The following is a 26,940-nucleotide window of genomic DNA, read 5'->3' on the forward strand; positions in this document are numbered from 1 at the left end:
AGGGTAAGGATTTGCTGAATTAAATATCTGAACTGGAATACAAAAAGGGAGGTGTGAGGTCAGGAAGCTAGTAAATGAAGTATAAGATATGAAATTATTGATTTTTTTTCTTCGTGTTAACTGTTCTCTATTCTGTATTTTTCATGTGTTTTGCTTTTGTATTTTTGTAATTCTTTTTTATTCTATTAGGGTTATTCTTTGTCTTTATTTTTTAAGTTTAAACTTTGAAACTTATTAATGTTTGTAAAACTTCAATAAATATTATTTTTACACCTAATTTTGATACAGCAAAAGCTTTTACAGATTACATCCTACTTCTGCTGCTGGATGGTACTGTGGAGATATGTGTGTTTTCTGGTTCAAGGGTATCTAGGTCACATGGCACCATATTGCATATTAGAACATATTGATGCAGTTGCTTTCCATATAAGAAAAATAACTCATCAGCTATCAGGTCCTATTAGATCCCAAAGTCTCAAGTCTCATTTTTGAAATGAGAAGAGTAAGCACCAGGTAATATCTACATCTAGAAGCAAAACTAGGTCCCCCATGGTACAGAATGGAAGATGTCCAGAAATGTTTAGCTGGTAATTGAAAATTGGGCACTCAAGCCACCTGTTGTTGCATAACCCCAAGTAGTGAGAATTTCTGGAAGCAGTGTTACCTGGGTGTGGCATCCTTTGGAGGAGAAAGAACAGGACACTTTCATATTTGATTTAACAAATATAGAAGAGATGTAGAGATGAACAGCGGTGCACTTGTGCCATGTCAACTGCCCCAGATGCCTCAATCCCACCAAGATGCTTTCAACCTTCATCTCTCTCTCCCTCTTGGCTTCTGCATCTATTTCAAACAGGTCCTATTTTCCCTCTCACCAATGTTTCTGCACCCATCCATTATTCTGGGAACTTGGTGGATGTGTCTGTCACCTTTGCCAAAGATGTACGGCTCTTTCCTTCTATTTCCCAGCCATCTCTTGGCTTCCATGGAGACAATTCACCCAACCATTGTATCATTACAATATTAGTAGCCAGCTGGAAGTTGTAGCATTTAAAGCTGAGAGGAAGGCAGACTTGGAATGGATCTCTCCTGAGGTACTGGTATAGAAACATCAAAATTTTAGCCCAGCTGGACAACTGTCTAGCACTGAAGTATTGGGTTGAACTCAGATTACTGTGGAAAGAGAATCTGGAATGGAAGATTTGGGGTGCTATCACTACTTGCCTGATAAGATGGTATCACCAAGGCAAATATTTGGGGGGGAAATTACTGTTGCCATTTTTATGGATGTTTATTGTTTGTTTACAGTTGCCTTGGTGATATCATCTTGTGTTAATTGCAGTAGTCATTGTATCACCCCCCCACCCAGTTCATTGTTTTATTGATAAGATGGTCTGGCAGCCTGATAATCCGATTTAGCCAGTGGAACCAAAGATACAATTGCCTTCTAGTCCACTTCACTGGTTATGCCCAAAGGCATTCAAGGTGATCTCCTTTACTTTGCAGTTCTTGATCCTTTGGAATAAAGCAATACCGGCTTGTCCATTTCATCCAGTGACCATCTTGGTACATACTAAGCAATATATTACATTATTAGTGCATTTGTCCCCACTTGTTGAGATTGACTTGAACTATGATTGGATAGGGATTGTCACGGCTTCTGAATCCTGTGCATTCAAGTAGTCCATTTGACCAAGTTGCACCTCATCCAGGAAGGAGGAATACTGATGAAACTGACCTACGGAAGGCACAAGCCAGGGTGGTGGAAATCATCATGAGTAGAGCTAGGGTGATGAGAGTTCAAAAAAAATTGAGAGCAACATATTGAGAGCAACCGCTATTCTAGAGGACCATGTGGCATTTCATGAACTTTGGAGTATCACATTGAATTCTCTCCTGGGTAAGGACAGTCCTTCCAGCATTCAATGTTTAGCTAAGGGAATTACTGCAATACACTTTGCACAGAACTACCTTGTTAACTTATAAGGTAGGTGGCAATTGAGAAGAGGGCCTTTTCTGGGTAGCAACTGATTATGAATCTCTACCCAGAACAGTTTGGTTTTCTCCCTTTTCCTTTTACGGCAACAAGCAATAATTATTTTTGGCTGAACTTCTGGAGGCGAAAGATTAAAAACATGTAGTTTTCATTTTGTCTGCTGTTTTACTCCTGACATTTACCTGATTTGGGGATTTATGAGCTAATAAAAAGTCTAGATATCATCTACATATAAGAAGCTGTGGATCACCGAAGACAGCAGTGCCAGCACCGTTATTAATATTTACAGAGCAGTCCTACTGATAGCTCACTCAATTTTACAATTAGTGTCAAAAGTGCTACTTCGCTTTAAACAGTTGTAACCCTTTTATTGCCGGTATATAATTTCCATGCAACACACAATTTCATTTCAGACAGACACTTTGAGGAAAAGCAGCTTTCAGATATAAATAGCTTTTATTATCCAAGTTTCAGCATATGATGCGTTACATTTCTTGAAATATTTCATGTGCTACTTCACCGTAAAGGCTGTGAGCCAAGCTAGAGGGGTCTGTGGCAAGTACACAAAGGTCACTGCCACAGCCAGGATGTTTCATTTTAAAACACGGGTCTATAAAACAGCTTGTTCAGAGGCATGCTTAACCCTACAGATATTCTTACTAGAATTCCCCCCTTATTAGATTGCTAAAAACAATGAACCTTGAAACAAAGCAACCCTCAGCACCATTTAACCAAGTGTTAAGAATTATGCCAGATTCACGAGCTATCTTACTCACCAATAAAGTGCTACAAAAGCCGCCTCTCTCCCCCTCATCAGATTACATTCTAATCTACAATACAGATCCATCTAGGGAGCTAATATACAACATTGTTCTATAGATGGGCAAGAAGATATCTAAGAGATACATAGAGTTTTTAAAAGTCTCATTTCACTTTGAACACCACAATTAATCACACTAAACAGGAAGTCAATTTAACCAAACGAAGTCAAAGGTCTTCAGAAGAGCTAGCTCTAGAATACTTCGCCCACATCGGCCCTTTTATCACGGCACTTGTTTCGAGCCTTCGTCCGGGCTTTGAATGCTGCAGAGTTGTACAAATGCTATAAAAACAGCAGAGAAATGCAATCAGTGTTAACATTCCTTCTGACAACGTTTTGGGGCTATGCATTCATTTTGCACAGACACACCCCAGTGTATTTGACAACAGTCAATGTGTAAAAATGAGAAAGATTTGTTAAATCTTGTACGCTGCCAGCTGACCTTTGCATAGTTCTGCATCACCGAGTTCTAAATATTTCAAGTGGTAGTCTTAGCATTAAAAATTAAAATTACAACCACAATACTTTGTTGATGCAATTGTTGCCTAAGATATCGCACGGCTGGAAGAAAATTCTGCAATCCTTATGATTGCTAAGCAACCATGCCAACACAGTTGGGCTTCTCAGATTTATTATCTGTTTCCGTTCTGATTTTCCACCATACAAATGTATCACTAAGAACCTGGTAAGAGAGCTGATCCTAACACTGATATCCTGGTCACTGTGAAAGCAGATATCCATAGTAACTGTTGCCAGCAGCTGCCACCACTCCCGAACAGCACACTGTGAAGGCTGTGCACACAAGATAAATGGAATTCTAAGGGAAGGTTTACATACTCGGTAAACGTCTCTGCAAAATGTTCCTCAAGGACACCCCTGCAGAGAAATGGAGTTGCCAAAAGATCGCAGTTCAGAGATGATCTGCTTGCAAAGGGACACTTATGTGGAGTCAAAGCTGACCACATAAATGAAGTCCCCATGTGAATGTCTATAAATTATGTCACAACAACTGAAGCAATTTCCCCCACTCCTGGTGAGACCCTTCTCATTCCAGCTTCAAGGCCACACATGGCATTTAGGCTTTTTAAAAGCTTCCATTGGCGCTAAGGCTTTTAAAAACCCTAAATGCTACACCGGGGTAGGAACAAAGTGGGAGGAAGACCTGTTGAGCAGAGGTCCCACAACGTAAGACAGCGTTTATTTTTGCGGGCCCCTCTGCCATGTGCTACTTTTATGATTCTGTGGACGGACCGCTGTTTATTTTTACACTGACCACTTTTTAAAAAGAACTATTTAAACCTATGAACTTCATAAATTTGGTAAGTTGCAATATAGTGCTTTCCTTAGCCATAAGGTTAACTAGAAATGAACGCTTTAATACACAATTGGAAGGTGTATGTTTCAGGTGCGTGGGTGGCTGAAACACACTAGCAGAGAGCCCTCAATAATATGGTCTATGTATACTTAGGATCATCTCTTCTCCGGCCTGTTGAATTTATCTCAGCCATCACCCCGGTTCTCTGTTATGCCACCTGTACATCCAAATACAGAAAGCCATTCACAGTTGCTATCTACAACTGTGAAACCACCAGCTTTTCTTACAGACTAGAGGGCTGCCACACCTTCTGAAAGAGTAGGCTGTTGGCCCAAACAGTCAAGATGGAACAGATAAAGTTCTTTAAAGTTATTTCTATCAACAAAGTCAAAAAGCAAAGGCTTTTTAGTAGTACGGCTCTGCATATTTGGGGAATTTATCTGGGGGTGGTGGACACCTACTCCCAACTCTATCTGTACTGCTTTCCCCTCTTCTTTTCACCAAATTACAATGTCTGCCATGACAGAGAAACCCCAAGCCCAGGATGAGGCAGTGCTGAACCACATGCTCAGGTTGTGCTACTGTAAGCTCTCTGAAGGTAGAAAAAGACCAAGCAAGACTCAGTTTCAGTTAGATCAGGGTTTTCCCAAACTTGGGTCTCCAGTTGGACTACAGTTCCCACCATCCCTGACCACTGGGGTCCTGGATAGCTAGGGATGATGGGAGTTGTAGTCCAAAAACAGCTGGAGATTCGTCTGGGAAACCCTGAGTTAGATGCTTTTGTCAGGAGACTAATTCCTGTGCGCCCCAGGGCAAGTGGCCAAATCACAAGGCAGAAAGCGCACCAAATTTAAAAACCAAACCAAACCAAGTAAATCAGCTTAACAGAATGTGAGTAACATACCCTTTCAAAACGGGGAATCTTCATGGATTTAAGTGTTGCCTCATCAAGCATCAGTGGCGGCCCGAGTTCAAAGACATTCCGGAGAAGCTCATTAGACTGGATAAAACATTAAGCCATTAGAGTTGAGCAAATGTTGCACCTTCAAGTGTTCAACCATTGCTTGTGACATATCGGCTATCAAGAGCTGCTAAATGTGATTGTAGTACCATTTTTGTTTTCTTTCCATGGCTAAAAATCTAGGAGGGTCCTACTCAAGTAGAGATGAGGTAGCACCATAAAGCAATTTCCTGTTCTCTTACCCCAGTTTGTGTTTTTAAAGTAGTTTAAAAGGCAATAAGTACCACTGCCATTCTATTGAAAGTTTTTAAGTTTACCTGCAAATGGTATTGCATCCCCGATCCTAAGATTTCCTTGAAAGTATCGTATGTTTGCTTTTTAACCCAGCAGTCAATGTACATGCGCTCAGGTCCAAATTTGACTGTCTCTGTAGGGAAGTCATGCTCCTGTCAAAATAAACAAGCAGTCATCTCAGGAAAGTATGGTTTTAGAAATGCAACTTACAGCTGAATGCACCCTAGCTGCCGCTGCAAACTAAGACAGTACATTGCTTGACTCTGTAAAAACCATGCTAAGTTCATGACTTGTTCTCAAGTGGAGGTAGCTGAGCCAGACTCCAATGTATGCCTCCCAAATACCGCTGCAGGCCTTGGATTCTCGATAAACGTCAGATTAAAACAGAACAACTAAAAACAAATCCTGTGAAACACAATTTTTGGACCTAGTTGCTATCTCAATGTACTGGGTCCCCCCCCCCCTTTAATGAAAGCAATTCAGGAATTATCCATGACTCAAGATTCACCTTTGACTACTGGTTAGTCCTCTGACAGCAGTTTGCTCTTTAGACAAAGCCAGTATTTCTAGTGAAAGACCTGAAATTTCAAAAGCACCCCTCCCCAAAATGATATTCACTAAGCAAAAGTGGCCTCCATGGATGCCGTCATTAGTATTAAAAATAAAACAAATGAGACCAGGTACAAAATATTCAATAGGCATATCTTAGAACTGAGCAACATCTCTTATACTAAAAAGAACAAGCTTTTCAAAGCACTTGCTTTTCAAAGATGAAGTCTTAACCAGTAACATTTTATACATTATTTTTTTTAACATTTGCTCATTCCTCTTTACCTCTACAGCTCGCAAGACATCTCTGAAGACAGACCGCTGTTTCCTTTTGTCCACTTTGGCACGGTGCTTGTTCCCATCTGTAGCTAGAGCCTTCAGTTTCTGTGTTAGAAGCTCCATATCTTCATAAAAGAAATCCTAGTCAAATGATGAAGGGGAATAACATGTTATTTGTGGGAGTTGAACTTCTTTTGCAAACTGTATTTCACATTTCAGTTATAATGGCTCAACTATCATACAAATCTTCATTAAATGGAGAGATCAAGTTATAACAGTACTAAAAGCTAGGTGTTCTGAGAGGTTGTAGGATAAAATAGCCGTCCCTTTAAGGGCAAAATGTCTTCTGAAGTCTACATTTGCTTCTTCTATCCATCACCCTGAAATTTAGAAAGGGGAGATTATTCTTTGTCCTAACTGGAAACTGTAAATTAACCTGATGATTATTGTGCATGCTGGGTTTCGTTGTTTTAAATTGTTTTGTTGCTGCGACCTAGCTTGGGACCTTTTGGTGAAGTGTGAGAAATCAATATAATATTCTTATTAAGGTTATAAAGTGTCTTTTAGTAGGGGTTTGTTTGGGAATGTAGCCATCATTTCACTGCTCTGATGTGAGTAGCTTCAAGTGAGTAGATGCTGAAATGGTTCTGCATTTCATAACTCTGGTTTAACAGGTCTCCTCTCTCCATTCATGACTACTAAAACTGAGTCAGCTATTGATTCCACCTTTTACCTCCCACATTGTTTATATGTGTGTTTCAGTAGCAACACTGAGTATCTTATGTTTCCTTCTCATCTGACTACACCTGTCTGCCCAAGTTGTTCATCACATGATCCTATGTAATGTCTTTATTGGCTGTTCCTATGAGTGGAAAAATTTAATAGTGACAGCTCAACCACTGAAACAATGAGTAGGCTGAAGGATTATTTGTTTCTTGGCAGTGTGTAGGAGCCAATGTTAATGAGGTCAAACAGATGCCATTAACCAAAGTCAAATGCTGTAATCAGAGCTTAAAGTTTTGAACGTTTATTTAGATATCGTGCAATAGATATCTTGACGAATTTAGTTATTTTTTCTACCATCCTGGGTCACCTAGAGGTTTTTATAGGTACCTTACCAAGACAGGTACATAGTTAACTTGAGACTTTTTTCTTCAGTACTGTTAAAGAAAACAGTAAAGATATTAATAAAGCCACTTTAAAATATGATAAAGCAAATTATGGAAGTCTGAAACAATAATGAACTAAGATGATCTAATTGTATCCGCTGCCTATATGCTACCAGGTTCAATTCAAGATTTTGGTATTTAAAGAAACTTGCAGTCATTGCAGGTTGTCCTGCTTCATGCTGTTGCTGTTTTTATTAACTGGAGTAAAAAAAAATTCTCATTGTATTTTTATGTATTGGTGGAAACCACGCTAGAATGATAATCATGTTATGGGGAAAAGTCTACAAATTTGGAGAAATAAATAATTTCCCATATAACTGGCATCTCATGTAAGTTTATGATTATGGGAGTGATGTGTTCTCTCTCTCTCTCTCTCCCTCCCTCCCTCTCTCACACACTGAATTAAAACACTGCAGGGTCACACGATCTATCGCACTCAAGGGACATGGTAAGACATAACACATAGAATGACTTCAACTCCTCAGAAATATGATCCTGATTTTTGCAGGTGTTTGATTATTTGCTACTGAAATATTACATTTGAGCCAGATTCTAATAAGACCTATGTATGATCAAATGTTATTCATATGCAGAAAGCCATTATTTCTCCATCAGATACACGAAACGCCCAAGATATAGCATAAAAGCTATTTACAAAAATATGCTCTCCCCATCTCTTTCCCTGCAGAATCATTCTCTGAACTTACCCCATCTGTTTCTCTTGCTAGTTCAAACAGAAGAGCCAAGGTTTCCCCAGCAGCAATCCTCATGTTGACATCGTCACAGGATAACAGGATGGGAAATTTATGCAAATGCCTAGGAAATTTGGGAGCATGTTATTGATCTGCGTTACTGCACACAAAGCCATATTTGATTTAAACTGCACTTCTGGGTATGGTTTCCAAGGGAACAGAATACGCACATTTCAAGTTTCTTCTTCACTTCATTCATTGGGCAGATGGTTAACAGAAGCGTCCATGCCAAGAGAGCGCTGATGTGCAGAACTGTATTCTGTGTACTGGAAATGCTATTTGAATTCCTCTCGTTCTGATAGGATTTCGTGAAGATATTTTCCAGGCATTCCATGGTTGTATACAATTCCTGGTTTAAGAAACAGACCGAGACCGTTTAATTCACTATTTGATCTGGACTGGTTAATTCATTGCTAAATAATACCGTTCATAAAAACGTTTGCTTACTGTGATATCATCAGTGGCAATAAAGCAACAGACTCCTAAGCAGGTGGCACACTAGAAAAAAAGAAACAGAAGTTAATGCTTTTAACTTTACTGCTACATTTTGTGCTCACAGAACAGACAAAAAATGAGTGAGGCTGTGGTTTAAATCATATAACATGCTTGTGTCCTTGTCTTCAGACAAGACAACAAAGCATCCTTTAACAGATCAGTCAGCCACACACTTTGCAAGTGGTTTCATACAAAAACAAGGAATGTTTACGGTTTTGTCACTGTCTTGGCCAGATCTCAATGTTTAAGGAAGCATGTTACAGGAAAATACCACTCCCAGCTCCCTAGTGGTCTCTCCTTACTTCCCGGCTAGCTCTAATACTTCCAAGGGACATTACCCACCAAACCTGCAAGAAACATTCTGAGTTACAATGGCTGTTTTTATCACTGTGCACCAGGGGTCACCAATGTGGTGCTTGCAAGCAAATCTACACCCACAGAGGCCTCCTTCTCCCTGGCGATATCAAGCTTGAAATAAACGTTTAGAAGAGGTTGTAGCGTATGCTTGGTTGCAGGTGTGTGTGTGTGTGTGTGTGTCCGTGTCCACAACAGCCTCTCCATCCAGTGGAAGTTTCCATGGACCCAAAACGGTTGCCATGCACTGTCGCCAGCAACCCTACCACGGAGAGTAAGCGTGACACACAGGCATTGCCTGATGGTTCAAGACTAAGTTATAAGCCTTGACGCCAAGTCTGCCAATTGACCAGGGAAACATTTTAAGGCCCTCAGGTTCCAACACACACACACATGTCACTGCAATATGGGATACAAGGCATCCACTTGCACTTCTTCATCCCAAGTACCAACTTTTTACTTACCGCCTGCCTCGCTTGCACACTCGCTGACGCGTCACAGAGAATCTTCTTCAGAATCGGCGCAAGGGTCTTGTATATTTCCTCACTTTCAATTCCTGACCCCAGCTGCACACAAAGCAGACAAGCCAATCCTGCTGCTGCACGCTGCTCATCGCTCTTGCCTAAACACAGAAAGCCAGTCATGACTTGGTAGAACTAAATGCGAGAGCAATTAAACCTGACAACAGAATAATGCTATTTTATAGGAAGTGAGATGCACATTACCTTTCTTTATACAGCGTTCGATGCTATCCGTTAGCGTCATTCTCCTTTCCAGGATGAACTCGTACAGTATTTTTGAAGACAGGGCACTTTTAAGACCTTCAAGAGCTGACTGCCTTGTCTTCGCACTATTGGGGAGTTCATGGTAAAATGTCAGTTGAAAGCTCTGTGCTGCAAATTTCAATCTGGTTGTGTTATGCATGCTTTAGATTCCACCTCTACCTCCTTCCCAAAAGGCAGAACAACATTTAAGGCTAAGATTTGCGAAGTCAAGTTTTGAAAAACTGCTTATCAGAGCTTCCCATACTGGCACTCAACCTCAGCTGTGGCAGACATCACGTTCCCCCCAATTTCTCATTCTGCAATCCTTAATGTCTCAATGCCAAGGAAACACTGCTCATAAAATGTTTTCTCTTCGCAGCTCTTTTCCTTTTCTAGGCATAGGGAAAGACTCTTAATTCAACATCTTTAGGAAAAGAGCATTTGAGGGAATGGCAACTGGAAGAAAGTAGATATGGCAGGGAATGAGACTAAAGTTTAAAGTGAATAAATTCCCAGTGCCTTTAGAAAATGACAGAGTGCTTTCTTGAAGTAGTGGTGAGCTGAGAAATCATGGCAGGCAAGAACATTGAAAAATGATGTGGGTGGAACAAGCTGAAAAAAGTCATTTCCCCTATTATCATCTATTCCCAAATTAAGACATGATGAAGGTTGGCTTATACAGCATCTATCCTATATGTATCCTAATTCATCGGATTTGCTGCCAAGCTAAGATACAACTTCCTGAACAAATCTGTCCTTGGGTACACTAAATTATTATTTATTAAATTTCTATACTACCTTTCATCTGAGGATCACAGGGCTGGGTTACAATATTATAAAGCTCCTATGACCTCATGGGAAAGCTCTAGCCCACAATTTGCAAAATCTTTTAAGCCAGCCTCCTAAACCAGGTATCTTCCAGATGGTGCTAGACTCTTCATTTGCCCACCAACCCCAGACAGTGCTCAAGGATGATGGGACAGGAGCCCCAAACATCCAGAGAACAAACATCCAGATGGCCAATTTAAGCTTTTACTTCTCAGATCTCCCATACCTCTTGTCCAATGTAAGTTCAATTAATCCCTTCAGCTTGTACTCCAAGTCTTCTTGCGTTGCTTCCTCATCAACTTCAGGCCCTACACATATGTGACAAGACAGTATGATTACAATTAATAAACCTAGCCTCACAGAATGAGTTGTCAGAGTCTTGTGGAAATTATACATATCTGATTTAATCCATGTAAGGCCTCCACCACTTCTGCCTGGCCAACCAAGCCTTCAGTGGAGGATCTGCTCTGTTTATTTCTGGTCTGACCCCGTAATAAATCAATCAATTCATTCATTCATTCATACTTGATCTGCTCTGTGTTCCACTGCTGGGCAATAGTGGAGTTGGCATATAGATGGGGCTGGACCTCCACTATGGCAGCCAGGTTTAGGAACTGGCCCCATTACTAAAGGTGTTTTGATGCCATGTAAAAACATTTATTCATTTGTGGAGGGGGAGAATAATTTGGACAAATAACCCCCCTAGAGTTTCTACTTGTACAGTGTAGCCTCCAGATACGTATTCAATTCGTTCCAGGAGTCCATCCGCAACCCGAAAAGTCTGTAGGCAGAGGCGCCACTTCTGCACACGCCGCAATTGAGTGCTTCTGCGCATGCGCCGAAACCCAAAAGTTACGTATCCAGAGCGGTGCGTAACTAGAGGGTCCACTGTATACTCTTTCAGAAAGGGGGCTTTGTGAGTACCCAACTCAACTATTACCATGTAGTAAGCACAACTTGCTTCACACAATGGCTAGTCTACTCCAAATAATAATGTGAACATGTAACAAAAATACATGAAACATAAATTCTTTGACTTGCCTTAGTTTCATAAAAGAGCTACAAATTAGACCCCCCCCCCAAGTTATCTTGAGTGTTAGGTGCTTTTAAATAAAGTAGCATTTCAAAATAAAATATACCACATTCAATCCAAACCAAACACTTTCCAAACGTAATAAGCATTTCATGTCTGCAGTAGTTTCCTAATAAGACACAAAGATTAACATACCATCCTCAGTGATGCTGGAAGGATCACTGAAGCCACTGCAGTGACTCATAGTTTCAATTGATGCATCTTCATCACTAAAAGACTGCATATTTCTGTGCTGGGCACCTAGGAAAAGCATTTGGAGCAGATCAACATTAACCCAGGGTAATGGAATGTCTACCCTATCAAGACTAATATACTGTCAATTTTCTATTTCTAAACCCTAGAGGTAGGGGTCCACTGTGGACAGAATTATGTGTTGGGAAGGAAGACCAACTGACAGCAGTATCTCAAAGACAAATTATTTCAACAAGCTACAGTTCTGTCTTGCTGTATATGCGTGGCAGCCTGTTTTCCAACTATTCTGCTATCATCTACTCTTAACTGCCTAAGTTCTTTTAACCTCCGAGTATCTGCACAATAAACGAAGTGTAACATTCCTCTGCTGTCAACCATTTGCAACATGCTACCCGGCAGAATTTCTCTGGCCAAAGAACAGCCTTGTTGGCATAGAAGCTTTTACTAAAACAAAATGGGAGGCATGCAGTCCAACACACAGCAAGTGTACAAATGTGGCAGGAGCAGTTTAAAAGACTACCCTATTATGCATGTTGCATTTCTAGACTTCATCCAACTTCATTTGCAGGCCTAAACACAACTATTACTATGGGGCCCCACTAAATATAGATATGTTTATAAAGTTATTAAGCCACAATATCAAACAGGTAAAATAAACAGAAAGCATCATAATTCTTAACTCTTGGGTCAGAGGGGTCAAGCAATATCTAGCCAATTTCACTGGGTTAGAACTACTGTATACTTACCACACTGGCCTTACATGTTAATTTTATCAACAGTAGCAAAACATAATTACATCACTGAGGTTGCATAAATGTCTAGTGACTAATCGTCTTCCAAGACGCCTAGTTCTCATCTTTTTATTTTGAGCAATGAGCAACACCTTGCTGCTTTTATACCTATTAGATGATACCTGTCACAACCTTGCAGGTATTTTCAGATTACCAGGAGAACCGGAGTTTATTTCTGTGTATAACTTAAATGGTACCTAAGACTGAAATATATCACTGCATAGCAAAGAAAGCTAAACAGATTCAATTTGAGCAGCAAGTTGTATTATTAATCTGTGCCTTTACAATTTATATTGCATTTTGAATCTTTTCCTATCAATATGGGTCCGATTGCTCAATCTTTGTGAGCATTTGTTTAGGATAGAGGCCTGAAGGAACATAACCACGTAGTTTTATTTATTGCTTCACCACAAAATCTAAAGCTGTCCATAGCAAATACCAAAATGATTGGAGACTTATCCTCCCATTTAAAGCCTTTCAGTGTCGACAAATACATTTACAGAAGTTGTTCTCTGTCTCGATTTCATCTTGGCCCGATATACCTGAAGGAGCATCTCCACCCCCATCATTCAGCCTTCCGAGTCTTCTGGCAGTTTCCTCACTGCGAGAAGTGAGGTTACAGGGAACCAGGCAGAAGTTCTTCTTGATAGCGGCACCCTCCCTTGTGGACCACCCTCCCATCAGATGTCAAGGAAACAAGCATCTATCTGACTTTTAGATGGCATCTGAAGCTAGCCCTGTATCAGGAAGTTCTTAATATTTGATTTTTTTTTAATGTGCTGGAAACCGCCCAGAGAGGCTGGGGAAACGGGCAGGGTATAAATAATAATTTATTAGTAGTAGTTGTAGCAGCAGCAGTAGAAATAGTAGTACTGTAAATCAATCTGTGCTTGGCTACCCAGACCATGAACACAGGACCTTTCAAACACGTGTATTTGGAGAGGATCCCTAACCTGGTAGAGAGAAAGAACCTGACACACAGGACAATACAGACCACGTGGCAACCTTAACACAGAACAAGAAGCTCGCTTCCCGCCACCCGTGGGGGGAAGCCAAGCAGGGAACTACAGCCCCCAGCACGCCCCGCGGCGGGGGCGCATGCGCGCCGGCTGCCTCACCTGACGTTCCGCGCGGGTTACCCCCTCCCCGCCGCTTGGACTTGGGCATGGCAGCGGCCTTGTAGCGGCGACGGCTTCGCGCGCGGCTCCTTCCCGGTGCTCCCTCGCTGGGGTTCTCGTCGGCCTGGCTTCTGTTTCTCCCCCTCGCCCGGGCGGCGCTGACAATCAGCCGATGGAAGAGCAGGAGCGCTTTTTATTATAGAAACGTCTCTGTGAGGCCGGCTTCCCGGACCGAGGCAGCGGATGCGATTGAGGAAAGCAGGCGATAGGCAAAGCTGTAGCAGCGGCAGAAATCCCCGTGGATGCCCGTGAACGGAATCGATACATGTTTCTCCTCTCAGACGCCAAGGAACTAAAGGCGGGGGACTGACGCTGACGTGGCTTTTATAGGGAACCCGTCGGAGGCGGAGGCATGTAGTGACGTTACAGGGGCGTGGCTTGGAAACGACCAATGGCAGCCGCAGGTCTCCGTGACGTACAAGAGGGTAGCCGCGCATTGACCTCTGGGGCGTGTGGTTTCCCGCCCCTAAGCGTCCCTTTCTCTCGAAGTTCCGCGGTCGTTTACAAGGGCGGTGCCTCTCGCAGCTGCCGCTTCATTTCTTCCCCTTCTAGACATAAGGGATCGTTCCAGGTCCCCGTGGCATGCTGGGAACTGTAGTCTGTACCCTTTCCGGGGCCATTGCGGTACACGGCGGTCTCACGTCGGCCGCCTTGCCTCCGTCGTTGTCCTCAGATAACCTCCTGGTAGCACACTGTGCTAGACAGAAACTGAGGCGAAGGTTATTCGCTTGCACAGCCCTCGGGCGGAGGGTCGGGATGTATGAAATGATATCAGCTCCTCCTTAGCCGTGGAAACTTTGAAAGCCTAAATGGCACTTTAAATATATTTTAACACAGTGACAGTGATTTATTATTATTTTTGTTTTATTGTTAAGTTTATATACTGCCCTATGCACGCAGGTCACAGGATAAAATCACAATATAAAACCATAAAATACATAATCAAAATAAAAACAAGAACAACCCAGGAACTCCCTGCAAATAATCAGAGAGGGAAAACAGAATATAATACACATGTACACAATATTTGTAATAAAAAAATAAGACTTGAAGAAATCACACCCTAAGTAGACTGGTAGTAAGTACATAGTTACCAGCATACATACTCTCCAACATTTCTCCATTGAAAATAAGGATATCCATAATAATAATAATAATAATAATAATACAGTCACTCTGGGCAGCTTCCAACATACATAAAAATATAATGAAGCAATAAACTTTTTTTTTTTTTAAAAAAAACCACCTTTCTTATACAGATGATTTCTAAACGTTGTACAGTTACTTATGAAAATAGGGATGTCCTAAGAAATAGCGGGACATTCCAGGATTAAATCAGAAACTGGGACAGCTTCTGTAAATCCAGGGCTGTCCCTGGAAAAGAGGGACACTTGGAGGGTCTGCAGAAGACACATACTTTAAACATATATTTGATTTTTCTGATCATTAGGATTTGGACATTGATACCCTTACACATGTTTATTCACAAATAACTGTAATCCTATCCCCACTTTACCTGGGAGTAAACCTCACTGAATTACTTATGAGTGGACATTAGGATTGCGCAGTACGTCTCACTGAGTTTAATAGAGTTTACTTTCTTTTCTGTTTACCAGATTGGAGTGCAAATTTAAATGAAAATGCTTACAACAAGAAGAGTACAGTAGGGGACATTTTTAATATAGATTATTTTATTCTGGCACAGCTTTTCGTAGGCACCTGTCTACATAAGAGTACATAAAAGTACATAAGAGTCCTGCTGAATCAGAGCAAGGGTCTATTTAGTCCAGCCTACATAGATCTGGGGGACGCGGGTGGCGCTGTGGTCTAAACCACAGAGCCTGGGGCTTGCCGATCAGAAGGTCAGTGGTTTGAATCCCCGTGACGGGGTGAGCTCCCGTTGCTCAGTCCCTGCTCCTACCAACCTAGCAGTTTGAAAGCATGTCAAAGTGCAAGTAGATAAATAGGTACCACTCCGGCAGGAAGGTAAACAGCATTTCCGTGGGCTGCTCTGGTTCGCCAGAAGCGGCTTAGTCATGCTGGCCACATGACCTGGAAGCTGTACGCCGGCTCTCTCAGCCAGTAAAGTGAGATGAGCACTGCAACCCCAGAGTCGTTCGCAGCTGGACCTAACAGTCAGGGGTCCCTTTACCTTTACCTTTACATAGATCTGGGAATCTGAACAGCCTCCCTCCTTGTCCCTCAGACAACTAGTATTAAGGGTAACCTGCCTCTGAATACTCAGTCAATTCCTTTGAAGCACCTCAAATTCTAGTGTTGTGAGACTGGGAGAGAATTTTCTGTCCAATTTATCCAAACCACATACAATACTATTATCTCTACCAAATCCTGCCCCCTGCCTGGTTGCCTTCATTGTGGCTGGTTGATATTAAACGAAAACAAATCAACCAAGTCTATTATTTCTGTCCCTTGTAGCTCTTGTAGACTGTAGCTTACAAAAGCGTATGCCAGCATATATTCATTTGTTTCTAACAACTTTTAAAGCAATTTAAATTGTGCAATCCGATGCACAATTACATAGGACAGGAGAAATCCCATAGAACAGAGTGGGGCTTAGTTCTGAGTAAAAATGCATGGAATGTATTGTCAAGTACTAAATAAAATAATATTACATCACATTTGCCCAGACACTATATAGCACTGAAGGCTTCAGCTGATGGTCAGCAGAAAGCAGGTTTGCCACATGACCTCACTTTCCATTTGTAGCAGTTTTATCCGTGGAAGCTGCTAAAAATAGAATATATTTCTTATTTCTATGTCATAAACAATCTCTCTAGTTACATAAGTTTAGGCTGATTAATAGATACACGTGGTAAGAAGCTGAGATCATTATGACTAATCTATTGTGTATAATTACTTAGGTCATACATTTCACAACATGATGACAAGAGCTTAGAAACAATTACATGTACAAACTCTCTCTGTGTGTCACTCCCTTCGAAGTCAACTCTGAACATTCCTTACATTAGCTTTTCTCCTATATAATTATTGATATGAGGTTGATCCAAACTATGACAACCACCTATGAAATCTGGATACTACGGATATTCAGTTCCAAAAACCAACATCCTGTCGAAATCCATGTTTCCCGGGGAAATTGTCTATCAAAATTGTAAATGGGAGCTTGGCTTTCAGATGGAGACAGAACAGTTTTCTTGTTTGATATTAATATTTCAGCATAGATGGGTGTCCTGTCTATAACCAAGGTACAGTTCACCCCCTTGCTGAACAGCATTACCTTAATCTGTGTATGTATGGCAGTATACTAAATATTGTAACCTTTGGAAGGAATTTCACATCGGCTCTGTTCTATGGCAGCTGGGAACCAGGACATTGTCCTTACATTATTTACTTTAGGCATCAGCTTAATATATATGTCTTCTCAGGCCTATGGTAGCTAACCTTTTAGAAAACATACAGATTCAGGGCTGGTCTGAATTGAAATTGAATTTGCTTCTGTTTGGTTCAGTGCCAAGGCCACAAGTATCTGCCTTCTGCTCCTCAATTTGGATCGCATACAGTGACCAAAACCGACTAGCTTTCTCTGAAGCAACAACTGGGATGTCTCAGAAGATGCCTTGCTGTGGTTTCTGCTTCACATTGCCCTTTCAGTTGAGATTTTCACAGCTGCACAAAATGTGAAGGTATTAAAAAAAAAGAATTAAAAAAACCCAATTGTGTGGAAGAGCATCTGCTCCTTCTACCTTTTTAAAGTTATAATAACTAGAAGAATGGAATTTGTTCAGTCAAAGCTGGGACAATGGCCGGGATGAGTGAAGACAATGAGCTATATTGGCATGGGATGAGACAGAAAACTGCACAGCACAGAAATTCCATGGGTGTGTGTTTGTGCGGTGTATTATTACACAGCACCAGAGCTTTCTCTTGCTCTAGGTTTTTTTGGGTGTGACATTAGAATACCATTGTAGTGACTAGTAGGGCCTAACTCAGAGCTTTAATTATAGCAGTGGCAGGAAGTCGGACAGGAAAGGAGTTTTCTAGGCAAGGTGTAGTTCTACTAATCTATGTAATATACTTTCTGGCAGCAGCATTCTACTCCAGAGCTATGGTAAAGATCAAATTCCAAAGCTCTTTTCGTTGGTCACCTGGAAAACTGGCTTTTTGATGTTTGGCTGTGTGCATATTAAGAGACAAGGATCGTAAACTGTTATATACACACATGCTATTTATAGGATACCATATGACAAAAAGTTACCTAGGCAACTTGCAAAATAAAAACAAAGTTTTAAAAATGCAATAAAAATGCAATATGCAACACAGCATTAAAACACCAAATATGATTTTTAAAAAATATATCAGTAGAGCTACAATTAAAAGGTACAACATGAATTAAAAGGCTTGGGGAAATGAAAAAGTATTTACCAGGTGCCAAAAAGCCTTTAATATAGGTGTAAAGCGGCCCTCTTTTGGGGTACCACCAGTGTTCAAAACTCCCATTGTTCTAGGTGCATTTTGTGACAGGGAATTTCATTCATGCAAGCAGTTTCTGAGCTCTGGGCGCAGTACTGAGCCTAAGATTTCAGATTAAAACTGCACAGTAGAAGGAAAGGAGGACCCTTTTCTGCCACCCCACTTCCAGCCACGCTCTGAAGACTAGAGAAGGCACCATCATAAGAATATTAGAGTGGCAAGCAGGGGAAGTATGGATTTGAGGTTTTTTTGCAGTCCTCAGATGAGGACTAGACCATGTGAAAAATGAACAAAATATTTTAGCTGCAGGCCATTCATTTTCAGCTTTGTATTCTTGTTATAAAAAGGCGTGCCTAGGCACTCCATTGCGGTGCCCATAACCTAGGGTTATGGTGCTATTTAGCTCCTAGCTTTCATATTTCAGTTTCTAACACTGAGTACCACCACTGAAAAATGGTCCTTTCACCACCGCAGGGGAACTCAAAGAAGAATCTCATAAGAAGATCTCAACGTCTGGGTAGGTAATTGAGGGAGGAGATTATTGTTCAAGCACTAAGGTCACAAATCATGAAGTGCAATTGGAAGCACTGTGGAATAAATGATGAATCTGTAAAATAATAAATCTGTAAAATCAGTACATTTTTAACTTTAGTAATGCCCTATAGTACATATAGCCAGTTTCACAATGATAGTGTTATTTGTGCCTTGGCATGGTCTAGTGTTCATATATGTGTACAGACAGCTACATAAAGAAACATAACTTCTGAACAGAACCTAAGGATTTGCATTCTTATGTATTATTACTTGCTACTGTCATTACTTAACTGTTTGATTTAATTGCTCTATTTTTAAAAATAACTTTGATTTTTTTTTAACAATCAAGCAGTACATAAATTGCATAAAAAATATGAAGCCCCATTGAACTCAGGAGATTCAATGTAAATTTTCAGAGAAGTAGGCTTTTGAACACTAGATTTTTCCTTATAAATTGGAGACTTGATCATAGTACATCATTAAGGATATTCAGTATGCGGGAATAGATACCTTCCTTTTAGAGACAGAGGGCACTTCCTTAGTCTGAGTCATTTGAATGAATGAATTGAATTTGAATTTGAATTCAAAATTTAGATTGCTGCATACACATATATTTCTAATAGCTTTTGTACGCAGGTGAAGGTACAATTGACTGAGCAGCATGAGAACAGTGAATCACCCTGAGTTACAGCGGGCAATTAGCAATTTCTGCCGAACTCTAATAGAAGCTCGCACACTGAGCAGCATTGCATTCTGGGAGCTGTTAGCTCTGCAATCAGCATTCCAAAACAGTGAGGCAGATATTTATTTAAAGCATTTTAATCCTGTTCCTCAGCCAAAAAAGTCTTCTGGAGAAGTTTACAAACCGAACCGACTAACCAAACAAACAAAAACTGTTGGGAGCGGGATCTGCTTCCTCTTATTGTTCCCTCTGATGCCGTCTGGTAGCCTAGTAAAAGCCAAAGGCAGCTGATCTTTTAGTAGAGCTAATGAGATGGCGATTCTAAAATAGCACCAATCAGCTTGAACCTGTACGCAGAGAGCAGGTTGTGGTGGCCTTTTCGAAGGACCCAACCCACACTTCACTGGCAATCAGTGTAGATTAGGGAAGGAGAAACTGTGGCCTTCCAGATGTTGTTGGATGTCTGCAAAAGCACACCTTTAAATAGTCAAGTGTAACTATTGTTTAAAGTGATATGTAAAACCAGGCCACTGAACCCAGTATCACATTATGGGTACAGGAAATGATTCTTATGGTTTTTAGCCTTTTTGCAAGATGAGGAGAAGCATGGTCTGCATCCTTAACCCTTCAGCAGCTTTGGCTAGGCATGCCAACTCTAGGGGACAGAGGTGGCATCAGCCCCCTCAATATTCCTTAGCAGGGGCTCAGCCCTCCTCCCCTCATATTGAGGGGAGAGGGGAGGCCGAATCACCAATCTGAGCTTGGTGGTATCATCAAAGGCAGGCTCCTCCTGAGCGCAAGAGAGGAGCAGCCGTGGCCATTGAAGCTGCACGGCACTGGGCAAGGCCTCCTCTTGACGACGTGTGTGACATCACAGATGTGCAATGCGCATCACGTGCATGATGCCACACGCATGCTGTGCCACTGAGCCCCACAAATCTTCGGCCCAAGGCAGCGCCTCTGATTCTGCCTAAACCCTCTAGAGCTTCCTGGGTTCTCATCCCCTGGTTAGGAGGTTTTTCAGTTCATGAGTTAGTTCCGGAAAATCTTTAAGCATTTGATAATGAGTTCAACTGCTGTATGAAGCACTATTCCCTTCAACATTAATGTGCAGGGCAATTTCCACTCTTACCAGAGATAACGTCTTTGGGTCATGCTACCACTTCTCTGTTGGTAAATAAGTTCAGGTAAAACTGAGAAACAGCAGAGCCAACTTCTTAAGTGTAACTTCAAAATGCAGTTAAATTGAGAATCCGCTACTGCGTGTGGTGCCATTTGTTGCATGGAAATAGAAAACAAACAAACACATTTTATTATTATTATTATTTATTCATTTTTTACATTTCTATCCCAATTTTCCCCCCATGGAAGCCAAGATGACATACTTGTGGTTCCTGCACCCATCAGTGCTTTAACCAGACCCAGACCTGTTTAGTTTTGGCAAGGTAGTGGCAACCTGTGCCATCCTTTAAACAATATCCAGAAACCAGATATTATTTATTAATTAAGTAATCTCTATACTGCATTATATTTTTAAGGAATATTTCAAAGCGGTTTACAGCATATGAAACCAATAAAGCACAAATAAAACAATCTGGAGAAAGTTAAATATAGAGCATACAGTCAAAGCAGCATAACACAAAACTAAAATATTATCTTAAAGATTTCAAAATAAAACATTACAAAGGAGGTCAACTACAGAATACTTATTTATCATAGTAGGGCTGGTGAGTGTGGGCCTCGCCCCCTGGGCCAGGTGGAAAGGGCCTCACAGCCGGGTGATTGTCACTAGACCCCTGGCTAAGTTCATATTGAAATGTAGCTGATGGTGTGTACCCTCAGCAAGTAGAGTACTTTAGGTTTTACAGGAACACAGGGCCGTAGCTAGGGGGTGGCCAGGAAGGCCCCCGCTGGGGGCACAGGCGCCCCCCCCCCCGCAAAATCGGCTTTAAAATTGTCCATAAATATGTCTACAAATAAAAATATTGATTATTGCCTCATAATAATTGAATGGGGGGGGGTTGGAAGAGAGGCAGAAAGAAGAGCTAATTTGTCTGTGGCTAGGGGGCGCAATCTGGACGGTTCTGCCAGGGGTGCAAGATCACCCAGCTATGGCGCTGCTTGGATGCCCTCTTTATCTATCTTTTTGTTGGGATAGATTACAAAGGCAGGAACCGTATAATTTGACTGCTTCCTACAACTTCCTCTCAGCTGACCATCTCCAGAGTGCAATTCTCTTTCTCCAACATCGTCTCTATGGAAGGTAGCAAGTGAGTTATCTGCATACTCATCCACAATCGAGAACCTTGGATCTGAAGGGGTTAGGTCGCTTAATAATGAAAAAATAATAATACATTGGTCTTACATTCAAACAAAGCCCAAAGGAAAAACCAGATGACTATGTTTAAAAATGTGTAGGGAGCCTGTGAAGATCAGTGCTCAACCAGGAAGGGTGAACTGATCACCCTTTTCTCACTCCTGGACTGTTCTTCCACCTTTCGTGTTGACATCATCTGATTCTGATTCTAATATTCTCCTAGCCCCTTCCTCACATTCTGCAAGGTTACCGTAGAAACAGTGAGAAACAACTTTGCATCATCGCTATTCCGTTGCCCACTTCTTACCGGACGCTCGATCAGTAAGCAGTGCGAGGAGTTCTCTCAGCACTCTCTATTTGTGTTACTTCAGCATTCCTATCAACATGGCAGGTAGGAAATTCTGCCATCGTGATGTTCACATGTTCTGCTTCATTGTCCCATGAAGCAGACATGGAAGCCAGCTGAGAAGGTAAGGGTTTATAGCTGGGGAATGGATTAAATCATTAGAGACGGTAACATACATACAAGTGGATGTTATGATAGACAGCAAAAGAAAAAGGAGAAAGGGAGATGCCCTTAAAAAGCTACCCCAGTTAGTCAAGGTTCCAGTACCCCGCATGGGGCTTAGATAAGACATGACTAAGGCCCATTCAATGGCCTTCAATGGGACTTAGTCTTGAATATATATTTCACTAGATATGCCGATAAAGTCTGAGGCTCCTTCAAAATCACATATTTATTTTCGGTACTACTGTCAATCTACATTGCACTTGTCCAAAGCAGCTTACAAACCAGGAGTTTCCAGGCAGCAACAACACAAAACATCAGTTTGAGAGGAAAAGCAGTAGATAAATAAGCAAATATCCATGAATGATCCATATTGATCCAGAACCAAAAGCACTTTGGTTAGATCAGGCTTCCTCATCCTCGGCCCTCCAGATGTTTTTGGCCTACAACTCCCATGATCCCTAGCAAGCAGGACCAGCGGTCAGGGATTATGGGAATTGTAGCCTCAAAACATCTGGAGGGCCGAGGTTGAGGAAGCCTGAGTTAGATTCTGTTCTCATGTGAGAGCCTAAAATAGGAATTGTTCTTTAGATGAATGATAGTCTTTGTTTCTGTTGTAACCCCTATCTCACTGAATTATAGAAACAGGTAAGCATACCAGGTGTAAGATTTAGCGGGTGCCTGTGACTTCACTAGGTATCCAGATTAACCCAGTCAAAATTGGGGGGTACCAACCAGGGTAGGAGTGTATCGTAGGGCTTGTTGTGACTCAAACTTGTCATAACTTCAGTTACTCTTCTCCTAATGGACGTCTTTTCTATCCTGGCACCTTCAGTTAAGGCCAACTGCCCATCACTGCATCATAACATTCTCTGGACAGTTAGAATCTTGGAGGTCACTGTGGTGACAGCAGGAAACGGGTTCACATGACCCCAGCTCCAGGGGCTCCCACTATGGATGCTGACTATGGAGCAGGGTGCATTTGAGGGCCCCTTGGGGGTATCACCCTCATGTTTTCCCTGAAAAGAAGGGGAATAACAGAGCATCTTGAAACTCAGAATCTGTTATGGCAACAGCAGCAGGGCAGGGCGATTCATCCACGGAAGAGAGAGGGAGAAGATGGGAGAAAGATTCTTTTTCAATGGGATCATAAGCAACTGGCTATCAGGGCATAACAGAATATTGTGGTACCTTGGGTTAAGTACTTAATTCGTTCCGGAGGTCCGTTCTTAACCTGAAACTGTTCTTAACCTGAAGCACCACTTTAGCTAATGGGGCCTCCCACTGCCGCCGTGCTGCCAGAGCACGATTTCTGTTCTCATCCTGAAGCAACGTTCTTAACCTGAAGCACTATTTCTGGGTTAGTGGAGTCTGTAACCTGAAGCGTATGTAACCTGAAGCATATGTAACCTGAGGTACCACTGTAACAGGAAGATGTCAAGGCAGCAAAAGAAGGCCAACCATTAGGATCTTCCACAACCCTTTTCAAAGATCCAGTCGTTTAGAACCTCCAGCAACAGGAGCTGGGGAAAAGACATCTCTCCTTGCCACTGCACAGGGACTTTGCAATGGCCACACCTATGAATCAATTATATAGACCACCTCACCTCCAGCTAGTCCAGGTGCAGCCTCCTGGGCTTGGACCCATCCAGTCCTGGCCTCTCTACCTCAAAACAGGTCTTTGAAACCTGGAAAAGGTGGAAAAAAGTAAAACCTAAATTATCAAGGGGCTGGAGTAACTCCCTTATGTGGAAAGGTTGGGGCCTTTTAGTTTCGAAGGAAGAATGCTCTCTGTCAGCCCTGGTAGTTGTATTAATTCTAGAACCATTAAAAAGCAAACTAATCAATGTTCTCTCTCATACAGGAGTGGTTGCAAACAGAAATGAACAAGATTCAGGCCTCTTTGCAGAGAATATACATTTATGCACCTCTGACTGTATCACAACAGGCAAAATACTGTGTACAGAATTGGAACAGTTCTCCAGGGTCTCAGGATTGCAAGTTACTTTTAAGAAAGCAGAGGTAATGTTTTTCATACACCAACCTATCCAACAGACTTTTATAGCAATGTTGAAGATTCCAATAGCCAGGGAAAGTTTTAGATATCTGGGGATACAAATTACCCAAAATTTGAACAAGTTGTATGAGTTTAAATATAGTGTGGTTTGGAAAGCTCTAAATAGGGATATAATACATTGGAATAAATTAAGACTCTTCATTATGGACAAACCAGTTGCATTTAAAATAACGATTGTACCTCCATTTCTTTTCTTCCAGACTTGGGTGAACGCGTGAGATGGAGGAGGACCCTGGAACCTATCCCTGAGGTTTTCAGAAAAAGCCAGCCTGCCTGTGGGAAGGAAGACAGGGGAGACCTGGCCATAAAAGGGATAGGCATACCTAGCCCCCCAAAAAGAACCCCCCAAAGAGAAAATAATACAAGGCCAAAAATGAAGCCAAAAAGGTGGAGAAAGGGGGCACCCGAGGGAACAAAATAACCCTTGAGGAAAGGCCTAAAAAACACACTGAAAGCTTCTTTCGGCTGGTGCCCCCTCCCCTAGCCCCCCTCCCGGCCGAAGCCATCAGCCTGATTTGGGTGGAGGCTGGCACCCCTTTCCTTTCCCACCCATGTGGATTACCCCAAGCCGTCAGCAGGACCATTTGGCTCGCATCCACATAGGTGGGCAACCATTTATCACCTTTCCCTCCCTACCCACTGGAGACCCCTGCCCAGCATTGCTGACCCGCCACCCTTGCCCACCCCCAACCCTCCATATTGCCAGACACCCAGCCCTCTGAAGTAACACCTCCAGCCCCATCCCTTCCAACCCCAGCCCATCAGGGGATTAAATACATACGAAGCCTCTGGAAAATATGAAACATCAAGTCAGGGGATTCCCTCCATTGACCAAGGTGAATTTGTGCCCGCTCACCACCTTCCCCCCACCTCCAAAACCTTCTGGCAGCGAAACAGGAGAATACTGACAACTAAATAAGAATCCCATCCACTCAGAACTCCTGTTTCCTGTCTTAACTCTCTCTGTCACTGACCTCATGGGCAAAATACACATGGATTGATACTAGGACAATTGCTGACTAGACATAGGAGCCATGCTTTCTACCTTGAGTGAAAGCCATCTAAACCCAAGTAAAACTTGCTAGAGGTAAAGCAGGAGCACCCAGAGATACCTTGGGAACTGGAGGAGGCAGTGCCCCCTTGGTTATGGGGTACCACTCAGTGGCGTAGCTAGAGGGGTGTGGGAGGGATGGATTGCCCCAGGCAGCTCTGGGCCTGCAGGGCGCTCAAGCTGCCGCATACGTCCCAGGTGCCCCCCCAGGTGGTGGGCACTCGGGGGATGTGATGCCTCAAGTGCCCTGCAGGCCCAGCGCTGCCTGATTTGGGGGGCGGGGGGTGAGAAGGTGTTTTGTTTCATTTTTACAGTTCTCTCGATTTTTACTGCATTCTAAAAGACTGCCAAACGGATATGCCCACCCTGAACCCATGTTCGGTGCCATCATCTGGGAAGGAAGGGGCTATGCTGGCCCGTACAAAACTGGAAATGACTCTTCTAAGATCATTTAATCATTTACTGCGATTGACTTTGTACTAGAAATTATTTAATTTGTATCTGTAACTGGATTCTGTTACATATGTTTACGATTTCAAGAATTAATGTCTCACTGCAAGGAATGAGTGTGGATCTTTTGATTTATTAGACGGATTGAAATATGGATTTTATCTGCCATGTGACGATGCCCTGAATGTTTCAGTTGAGAATCTGAAATGCTGCTATATGTGATGTGTATATTTCTTGCCATCTACTGGCAGAAATGCACTTCTTCATGCCCTTAAAATATGTGCTGCAATATTTTTTCTGTGGCATGGAAGCATTTCTAAAGATGTTAGAGTCAAAGCAAAACAACCAAACCAATTTATATTTTAAGAAGCAATGCAACAAAGTAAGAGCCTGAATTTCTGCACTGTTGGCTCTAGATTTCACCAGGTTGATGTCTAGAGTTGAGCTTTCCATTACCTTTTAAATGCATGCACCCTCTTCCCTTGCTCTGATAAGGGCTAAATCAAATGTAACTGCAGCTATTTACTGGAGCTAATTTATATTAGAAAGAAGCTGGGCCAGTGGTCTCCCCAGTTGATTCTCCAAATTCACTGCAAAGCATTAAAACCATCAAATATTATGCTTAGTCAGCAAGTTAAAAGCCATTGCAGCTCATAAAAGCAGAGATGATGGTGTTCCTGTAGTTTTTGTTTCTGTGCTCATTGGGAAATCAGACGCACATCTGATAAAATATACCCCACTCCTCTGTAAACTGCAAGAGCATAGTCCCTACCCAGAGCTCAAAGTAGATTCAACAAGCCTGAAGGCTACCCGCCTTACAAGATCCTGTGGAGGCTAGAGCTGTGAAGCTCCAAGTCCCCCAAAAAATCCCAGAAAAATTGGGGGAGTTTTTCCTAATTTTTTATTATTCATTTCCAAAAACAAACAAACAAACAACCTGGGGAAAAGAAACTTAGGAAAATGTGGAAATCCACCCCCCCACACATTTTTTTTCTTATTTCCCCATGGACCTTCACATCTCTAGTGTAGGCAGAATGGT

At 42.0% G+C, this 26,940-nt stretch overlaps 1 protein-coding gene and 1 long non-coding RNA gene across 3 annotated transcripts; one reads left to right on the plus strand and one right to left on the minus strand.

Annotated features, from left to right (window-relative positions):
- Positions 1-2,433: 2,433 nt before the first annotated feature.
- On the minus strand, positions 2,434-14,135 carry IFRD1 (interferon related developmental regulator 1). Its single transcript, XM_082239797.1, has 12 exons — positions 13,771-14,135; positions 11,805-11,909; positions 10,803-10,884; positions 9,710-9,834; positions 9,449-9,606; positions 8,583-8,633; positions 8,306-8,484; positions 8,091-8,199; positions 6,221-6,355; positions 5,410-5,538; positions 5,036-5,131; positions 2,434-3,098 (listed from the first exon to the last, which is right to left on the minus strand). The coding sequence occupies exons 1-12, from the start codon at positions 13,817-13,819 to the stop codon at positions 3,009-3,011; spliced, it is 1,308 nt and encodes a 435-aa protein (XP_082095923.1). The 5' UTR covers positions 13,820-14,135; the 3' UTR covers positions 2,434-3,008.
- A 6,706-nt stretch (positions 14,136-20,841) lies between these two features.
- LOC309541746 lies at positions 20,842-26,413 on the plus strand. 2 transcript variants are annotated; one of them, XR_014223870.1, is made up of 4 exons: positions 20,842-21,326; positions 22,039-22,206; positions 24,188-24,345; positions 24,601-26,413. It is a non-coding gene; the product is annotated as an uncharacterized lncRNA (long non-coding RNA). The 2 variants fall into 2 exon arrangements; XR_014223871.1 differs by lacking the exon at positions 20,842-21,326 and having other exon boundaries at positions 21,401-22,206.
- The last annotated feature ends 527 nt before the right edge of the window (positions 26,414-26,940 follow it).

This window comes from Podarcis vaucheri, assembly GCF_965113315.1.
Source record: "Podarcis vaucheri genome assembly, chromosome: 10".
NCBI classification, from domain to species: Eukaryota; Metazoa; Chordata; class Lepidosauria; order Squamata; family Lacertidae; genus Podarcis; species Podarcis vaucheri.